This window comes from Panulirus ornatus, chromosome 58 (genome assembly GCF_036320965.1).
Source record: "Panulirus ornatus isolate Po-2019 chromosome 58, ASM3632096v1, whole genome shotgun sequence".
Classification (NCBI taxonomy): domain Eukaryota; kingdom Metazoa; phylum Arthropoda; class Malacostraca; order Decapoda; family Palinuridae; genus Panulirus; species Panulirus ornatus.
Window position 1 is genome coordinate 5,999,841 of NC_092281.1, and position 9,551 is coordinate 6,009,391.

The 9,551-nt window shown below is 42.0% G+C and overlaps 1 protein-coding gene across 2 annotated transcripts in view; it reads right to left on the reverse strand.

Moving 5' to 3' along the window:
* Positions 1 to 373: 373 nt before the first annotated feature.
* Positions 374 to 9,551, reverse strand: part of LOC139766891 (cuticle protein AM1199-like) — a 24,033-nt gene continuing 14,855 nt past the window's right edge. The window contains exons 1-3 of one of the 2 annotated variants that reach the window (XM_071695903.1): positions 3,332 to 3,459; positions 2,575 to 2,777; positions 374 to 1,248 (exon numbers count right to left, since the gene is read on the reverse strand). In XM_071695903.1, the coding sequence (XP_071552004.1) occupies positions 1,068 to 1,248; positions 2,575 to 2,777; positions 3,332 to 3,340 (393 nt within the window). In that variant the 5' untranslated portion in view covers positions 3,341 to 3,459 and the 3' untranslated portion in view covers positions 374 to 1,067. Of the gene's footprint in view, positions 1,249 to 2,574; positions 2,778 to 3,331; positions 3,460 to 9,551 lie in introns of those variants that run through there. The other variant, XM_071695904.1, reaches the window with a different exon arrangement.

Consider the following 9,551-nt stretch of genomic DNA (forward strand, 5'->3'; position numbering starts at 1 on the left):
AATACATTTAACACTAGATATATGTCTCATAGCCAACATTCTGTCAACGAATTTCGAAAAGTTTTTTCAAAATCTTAAATGGAGATTTATCTTAGCTTACTATGTACTTCCTTATCATTCAGTTTCCAAAGATCAGACTATGTCCTCCATCCTCAGCGTGAGTGAGGCTCGCCAAATTTTAATTTTTCTGAGGATGAAGATGACATTAAAGATTGTGGTGCATGTATCCGTATGTATCCGTATGTATGAACATAAATTTAGCATGTATACACATAGAGCAATGTTACCATCACTAATTTCATCAGTCAATTTTATGAGTATATTCCTCGGGCTTACATTTAAACAGAAGAAACTTCAAGAAAAACCAGTAACATTATGCTTCTCGATAACTTTATTATTAGATCTACGGAACAAGAAATGAATGCATATACATATGTAATACTATTGTTGTGTCAAGCAAAACGTGTTTCCGTCCTTGGTGTGTGTGTCGGCAGCATCACTGGAGCCATCATGGTGAGGCTAACTGAGCAACTACTGTGTGTGTCCGTATTGCTCGGCCTCAGTGACTGTTGTCTGCCTGGTTCTGTTTGCTGGGGTTGCAGTGAGTGGGGCTGGCTTCACGTGGAGTCTGACGTGTACTAGTGTTGCAGACATACCTCATGTGCTGGTCTAGGAGATTTCCAGCTATGTCAAGTTGTATAGAGTAAGTGTAGATAGAAGAAAGTGTGCGTATGTGTGTATGTGTGTGAGTGTGGGGGGGGATGTATGTACAGAGCACAAAATGAGTTTAAGCTGGAGAACGTTTGTAAGAACTTTGTGGGGATTTTGTGAGGACTGGTTTTGTTAAGTGAACTGATGGTGTCTGTGATACAGTTAGTGATTGTTTGCAGGACAGGATGAACACACACACACACACACACACACACACACACACACACACACACACACATACATGCATCTGCATAAACTATTCATATATGGTAAGGTTTGATGACATTGTCCGTGTTTCCTGGTTTTGTCTTGGTGAGTACTGTACAGTTTCTGAGCTCTGTAGATCCCAGATTCTCTTAATTAATCCGGAAACCTTGTTCGTCAAACTTGATGCCTGAGCTGCGCTGCTCCTCGGCGATGCGGAGGAGCTCGTAAACATGTTCAGGGATGGCGGGGATCAGCGGGGACTCGGGCCGGAAGCCGCCCTCGTCGGCGACGTAAGTAACCTCAGCGATGGAGCCATCCTCCAATGGATACCTGAGGAAGAGTGGGAGGAACATGACGTTCACGATCTCTCATGGTGGAGTGGGAGGAACATGACGTTCACGATCTCTCATGGTGGAGTGGGAGGAACATGACGTTCACGATCTCTCATGGTGGAGTGGGAGGAACATGACGTTCACGATCTCTCATGATGGAGTGGGAGGAACATGACGTTCACGATCACTCATGGTGGAGTGGGAGGAACATGATAAAGAAAGGGGGAAGGTTGAAGGTCCGAAACAGGAGGAGGTGCGGAGGGAAGGTTACTGGGTCAGAGGTGAGAGGTTAACGTTAATCTAAGAACGAATAACATAAGAAAGTCATGAGAATCATCCTATCATTCTGATGTCATGAAAATTCTGATGTCATGAATATTCTGATTTCCATATATATATATATATATATATATATATATATATATATATATATATATATATATATATATATATATATATATATATATATATATATATATATATATATATATATATATATATATATATATATATATATATATATATATATATATATATATATATATATATATATATATATATATATATATATATATGTATATATATATTTATATATATATATATATATGTATATATATATATATATATATATATATATATATATATATATATATATATATATATATATATATATATATATATATATATATATATATATATATATATATATATATGTATATATATATGTATATATATATATATATATATATATATATATATATATATATATATATATATATATATATATATGTATATATATGACACACACAAATTCGTTTCCCATGTCAACGAAGTAGCGTTAAGAACAGAGAACTGAGCCTTAGGGGGAAAATCCTCACTTGGCTCCATGTTCTGTTCCTTCTTTTAGAAAAGTAAAATCTTGAGGGGAGGATTTCCAGCCTCCCGCTGGACTGAATGTGAAAAGCAAGAATAATCATGACCTCGACTGACCAGTTTCCTGAGCTTGACCCCTGGCGATAGTGAGTCATCGAGGGAATTTCTCTTTTCTGTACTAACCACTAACCCACGACATGATCAACACATGAAGAGAAAAGAAACGAAAAGAAATCCTAAACGTATATGACAATCTTTTTTTTTTCGGGAAATACGTGATGATTTACCCAACGAAGAAAGACTGATAATGATGAGAGATCATTACGACACCACTCGGCGACCCTCATCACGTGAGGCGAGGTGAGGCAGACTCTTGTTTTCCCTGATGAAAGGAGACTGGAAGGTCTCGTACGGCAAGGTGCTTCGGTCCTCTGGGAGAGCCAGAACCTACCTGTAGAAGCCCTGGATGTTGCTCTGGCCATTAGAGCCCGGGGCGCCGACGGCGTTCACGTGGATGCCGTTCTCAGTCTCGAACTCATAGCGGAAGTTACCATCGCCACGATCCTCACGTTCGTCCCTCAGGATGGCGATGTGTCGGTATTCAGGGTTCTGGGGCGCTGCGAGAGCGACGACGGCCAGGCAGGCGAATAGCACCTGCGACAGGAGACAGGGAGTGAGTCCTGAGTGCAACCAGTCATGTCAATCGTTTATAAGAACATTGTTTGTTTAATGTTTGAGCTGAACTTAATCTCAAAAAAAAAAAAATACAAATCTTATATTTAACATCAACGTCTGATCGAAGCTGGAAAAAAAAAAAAATCTAAAAAGTCATGTCTTCTCTGCACTTCAACACCAGAGATCCGTCATAGGGAGATGTTAAACACATCACTAGAAAGTTACTGAGGTCTTGAGTCCCTCTCACACAAATCAAAAGTGTCAGTAATTTCCCCTACATGGACTGAGTCCGTCTCTTGTCTTATTCCATCGCTTGTTTACTGATCCTCGTGTGTATGGACGGATGGATTACTGTCTTGCACGACTACACCCACGTCAGTCATACGGTAGTAACAAGAGGGAGAACAAAAAAATCAAGAGTTTTCTTCACTCAAGATTCCCTTATCATTTTCTCCAAGATGCTGCTAAGACGTTAATGCGCCGAGTCACTTTCTCGTCTTTTCCAGGTTGCAGGTGTCTCCTGCTGTACTCACGAGCTGCATGTTGGTGGTGTGAGTGAGGTGGTGATAATGTCCTCTCACAGCTCGACTCGAGCTTATATACCCGAGCCGAGGTCAGTCTAACTTAGTTGCAGGCGTTTTTGTCTTCCTCCAGTGTGCCCGCCTCCCTCTCTGACTGTGTGTGTGGGGGGTTACTAAAGGTCACACCGGATATGTCAGGGGTCGTGTGAGAGGTGGTAGTCGAAGGTAGAGAAGTTCCTAGAGAGAGAGAGAGAGAGAGAGAGAGAGAGAGAGAGAGAGAGAGAGAGAGAGAGAGAGAGAGAGAGAGAGAACCACGCAAGCAATGAAAAGAAAGTATGGCCAGGGGATTCTGGTGTCATGATGAGGAAATCCTCCCCTGCCCACATACGTACATTACAGCCAGACACGATACTTAGTGAGCAGGTCACACGCTGGATGTAAATGAACTAGGCTGCAGGGATATCAGTACCTATGTTTTATTATTTCTAATTCTAGTCAAGTGAATCACCACGTTCCATATTAGAACGTACAACAGAGAGACAGTCGGTGCCTTACACACACACACAAACACACACACACACACACACACACACACAAATATATATATGGAACCATGGAAGCGGAAGTGAGTCACAGGGTGGGGAAGGGGGCGAAAGTTCTGGGAGCGTTGAAGAATGTGTGGAAGGCGAGAACATTATCTCGGAAAGCAAAAATGGGTATGTTTGAAGGTATAGTGGTTCCAACAATGTTGTATGGTTGCGAGGCATGGGCTATAGATAGGGTTGTGCGGAGGAGGATGGATGTGTTGGAAATGAGATGTTTGAGGACAATATGTGGTGTGAGGTGGTTTGATCGAGTAAGTAATGAAAGGGTAAGAGAGATGTGTGGTAATAAAAAGAGTGTGGTTGAGAGAGCAGAAAAGGGTGTATCGAAATGATTTGGTCACATGGAAAGAATGAGTGAGGAAAGATTGACAAAAAGGATATATGTGTCAGAGGTGGAGGGAACGAGAAGTGGGAGACCAAATTGGAGGTGGAAGGATGGGTTGAAAAAGATTTTGACCGATCGGGGCCTGAACATGCAGGGGGGTGAAAGTCGTGCAAGGAATAGAGTGAATTGGAACGATGTGGTAAACCGGGATCGACGTGCTGTCAGTGGATTGAACCAGGGCATGTGAAGCGTCTGGGGTAAACCATGGACAATTCTGTGGGGCCTGGATGTGGAAAGGGAGCTGTGGTTTCGGTGCATTATACATGACAGCCAGAGATTGAGTGGGAATGAATGTCGCCTTTGTTGTCTTTTCCTAGCGCTACCATCTCGCGCGTGCTAGGGGAGAGGGTTATCATTTCATGTGTGGTGGGGTGGCGACGGGAATGAATAAAGGCAGCAAGTATGAATTATGTACATGTGTATATATGTGTATATATGTATAGGTATGTATATGTGAGTGTGTGGACGTGTATGTATATACATGTGTATGTGGGTGGATTGGGTCATTCTTTCGTCTGTTTCCTTGCGCTACCTCGCTAAGGCGGAAGATAGCGATAAAGTATAATAAATATAAATAGATAAAAAAGATATATATATATATATATATATATATATATATATATATATATATATATATATATATATATATATATATATATATATATGTATATACTTGTATCTACACTGGCTGTGTGGTGAAAATAATCTTCTATGTGACAGGGAAGCTGAGACAAGATACTCCATGCTTTCGAGGTTATTCCAACAGCTCGTACAGGATAGTGAGATAGATTCAGCCACAGTAGGTGGACCAGAGGGAGTGAGGACATGAACCAGAAGTCAGACAATTAAAGGATTGCAGGTCGAGTTGGTCTGGTGAACTGATATGACAAAATGTCTTACATTCCTGTGCAGAGGAGGGCAAGTGACTTGTAACACCAGAAGAACTCACTTTTCTACCCAGGCTTTCTTACATCATCATGATGTAACCGTGAGTGGCTGTGTAAGTCATTCACTTATTTCAAGTAACCTACCCTCATCTGGAGAGGAATGCACTGTATCATTCAAAGTTCAAAATAATATCTTTCATTCCCATTCTCAAGCCATAGTCTCCAAATATATAATTTTAAGAAATAAAAGTAAAAGAAAGTAGAAGATTCCTTACGGTAAAAATTCCTTACGGTAGAAATATCGTTCAATGTACACATGAAGGACAACTCATCTTCACAGAAACAGTGTTGTCTTGACGGGAAAACGTCGTCAAAAGAGAGAGAGAGAGAGAGAGAGAGAGAGAGAGAGAGAGAGAGAGAGAGAGAGAGAGAGAGAGAGAGAGAGAGAGACTGGCAAGTGGCGGGAGCGGCAGGGAGGGAGGTGGGTTGGGCTACGGGTGTGGTTTGGGAAACACGCCACCCGCCTCATCCTCCTCCCTCCGGGGAATTCATGAGTATACATTTCTCACAGTCGCTGCGTAGTGTCCTCTACCATCCTCAGCCATACTAAGCTTCATACTTCTATAAGTAAAGCTTAAATGTTTTTGATCTTTGGAATGAAGTTCGGTGTTAATATTGACATAGCCACATAACTTAATCATTACCTGGATCTTGACATTTGGAAAGATAAAAGTTAGGTACTCTCTTGTTCACTGACCAGTTATCAATAGCTAACTATCATATCGAGCAATGTGCTTCTGTACCTGCAAATTGTTTTTTGCTAATCTCAAACAAATGTTGAAATCCTACATGAAGATGCCGCCATGACGCATCTACATCCAAAACCAAATTGTGGCAAGTGTTTGTCTGGACTTATCGCTTCACGGTTTCTTGTCTTGGACAATATCGGCGAAGTCTTACCTCTTAAATAACCATTATAAAGTGTTACGCATGGTGAGGCCTGGGGTTCTCTGGCACATATGTACTCTGTCACGATTTGGTGTTGGAATTATGGGAACAGCTTCAAAGTTTTGTGTGAAAGATAATATAAGGCGAGGCACCTGCTGACCTGGTGACTAATGAATTTCATTTGTTCGTAGTGGGAAAGATGGAAAGAAAAAATACTTTCCCCTGTTTTGAAAGAGAAAGGAGGACAAGACGAAGCAAGGGGGGTCACCTCAGACCTCACGAGCTATGTGAACCTAACAAAGGCGAGAGACTTGCATAATCCACCTGGCATCTCGTCGTTCTTCCACCTTCTCCGTCGCGTCCGGGACACTTACGTACACACGTGAACCAGTGGGATCTCCAGACGCCGCTTCCCACCAGCTGGACACATCTTGCTCACATATGCTGAGGAAGGTTGAGGCGTCTTGCTCAGAATCGTCAGCCAGGCTCGGCTGACGGAACCATGTGCTTAGCATCATCCTTGTTGTTGTGTCTCTTGTTATATTTCCTCGGTTGAACATTATCTTCCGATTTTTTGTCAATATATTCTTAGTTTACGATTAAAGGAAAAATCAGGGAATACAATAATTTAGGGAAATTTGGTGATTATATTACAACTGAAGTTTATAGGCTTCATATATATATATATATATATATATATATATATATATATATATATATATATATATATATATATATATATATATATATATATATATATATATATATATATGTATATATATTATGTGTGAAACATTGTAGTAGTGGAGGTCTGAAAACTGCAAGTTAAAGGTGAGAGGAGAACTATGGCGTCGAGGCATCGAGCAGTCATCAGGGTCATCAAGTACTCCACCTGCTTGTATAGCGCCACTACTTCCTTGTAGGTTGCGTCTCATACGCTCAAGCTTCCTCCTGTTTGTAATGATACTACTCAGGCAAACACCACTGGAAAAGCGAACTGGGGAAAACTCTCGACTCTTTCCTCACCCTTAAAATTCTACTGTTCGTTACCTATTCTTTTTCCCTTCATTCCTTCTTTTCTTCTGCGTGGCTAGAGAAAGTTCTCTTGTAATCCATAAACAAAGAACAAGAAAACCAATGAGTTGAGTAAGACAGGAATTGTGGGGGAGGGGGATGCGAAGAAACATCGAGAGACGACTGCCAATCACCACATGCAACACAGCGAGGTAAAGGTTCTGGAGAAGACCCAGGAAAAGCCCTGTAGACACCTTAGTTTGAAAATACTTATGACCCAGTCACATGCATTCCAGTGCCTTCTCCAGTGCGCACCAGGTCAGCACGAACCAATGTGCAGTGTACACTGGGAAAACAGCAAAGAAAGTGTGATGAAGGTAGGATGACCCCTCGCCTGCGCATCCCTCCAGGCTCCAAACTCATCGCCCACCTCACGGTCTTGCCTCCAGGTTTTGTTGATGTCGTCGGATCAGATCGTCATCACCGCGTCTCACAGACTCTATGATGTTCTCAGAGGATATAATCTGCTTGGTTTCCCGCCATGGCAAGTTGCTTGTTCGCTCGCACTCACTCCCATCCCAGCAACGGATCCACAAGGCTGAATAGTGTAATGGATTGTTTTGCAGAACGATGGATCAGCATTGCGGTAGTGACGTACGACACTGTGTTGGAGGCGGAGGACAGTTACGAGTGTAAGACAGCAGCAGCCATTTCTCCCTCGTAAATTCTTGATTCATAGACGTGTAGGACGTTGTTGTCCGTAATGTCAGGTCAGAACATTCCCCAGAACACGACACTGTGAGTGAAGACGTCGGGTATATGGGATGTCATATATTAGCGTTAACAAGATGCATGCGAGTCTACAATATGATATGGCAATGGATACACACTCGCATGCACATTTCGGCAGGGGTTTGTAATTACCTATTGGTACCGTGAGGGGCCACATCTCGTGTGTGTGTGTGTGTGTGTGTGTGTGTGTGTGCGGAAATATCTTTGAAATACCTCAATAACTTCTCATGCAGTCATTGTTATTTTTAGACATCGTACCTTCACAACGCTGGTCGTACCGTTACAACGCTGGTCGTACCGCTACAACGCAGGTCGTACCGCTACAACGTTGGTTGTACACTTTACAACGCTGGTCGAACACTTTACGAGGCCTCAAGATTCAAGGTCTATTCCTAAAATACACTACAAGTGCAAAGAGATAAACTTTTCTCATAAGGTAAGAACTAAAGAGGTAGTAAAGGAAATTAACCTTGAAGGAAGTAAAGAAGATGACCTTACTTGTTATACTCAGCCAAGAATCATCCTAAACTTAGCTGACCTCCCTACACACGCACCTACAAACACAGACACAGACACACACGCACACACACACATCTCTCCCTCTCACCCCTGACTATTCAAGGCCTTATTGACCGCCCAAGCGTGGCTCCTTCATTGTCTTTCAGTTCCTCTGACACCAGGAGTGTATCTGACTTTCATCTTACGACTTCCTGTAGGTAGGGAGTCGTGAGTGGGTGAGAGCAATCAAGTCATTAGTACATATCTAGGGTACAGACTCGACCATAACATCTACTTCCTCTCTCCGTCTGTATTAGAACCAACTGTGCCTAAAAATCATGTACCATGGCCAAGCACAGCTGCGGTAGCTGCCTGAATACCAAGCAAGCAGATGGTAGTGAGGTCATGCATTATTATTAATCTTCTCCTGCGTGTAGATGTCTCAGGTCTGAACACTTCCTAATGTTAGTTAGTCACGCGGGATATCCAATCTTTCCACTTGTGATATCATCCCAACGCTTGGTGCTCCTCCTCCTCCTCCTCACCCATGCATCCACACACACACACACACACACACACACACACACACACACACACACACACACACACACACACACACACACACTAGATCTGTACGTCTGACATATATTGATAAGAAGAATTATATTTAACCTTACGTAATATTTTCCAGGTCTGTATTTCCACTTGAAGCGTATCCAACATTATATGATATTCTAAATAAGAGTCAAGCAATTCTTACCAACTTACAACTGCTCCAGACAGGCAACAGTTGTCTACCATAACAACTTATCTTTGAAATTACATTCTTCTCTTATGTACGATTACTGTGTTGGGTCGCACAAGAAACAGTTGGTTGGTTGTATTTGGCTTTAGGTCTATCATCTGCCAGGGTCATTAAGGCCGTCAGCGCCAAGCTTCATCCACAAGACGAAAACTATCTAACTATTTCCTCAGGTGTTAAGGATGATTCTAACACCACTCTCACACACACTCGGCGCATGGACAACGACAAGACACGTATGTCATATGCAGGCTAAAACCATAATGAGCTTACTATATCGGGCACAAACCATGTTTAAATT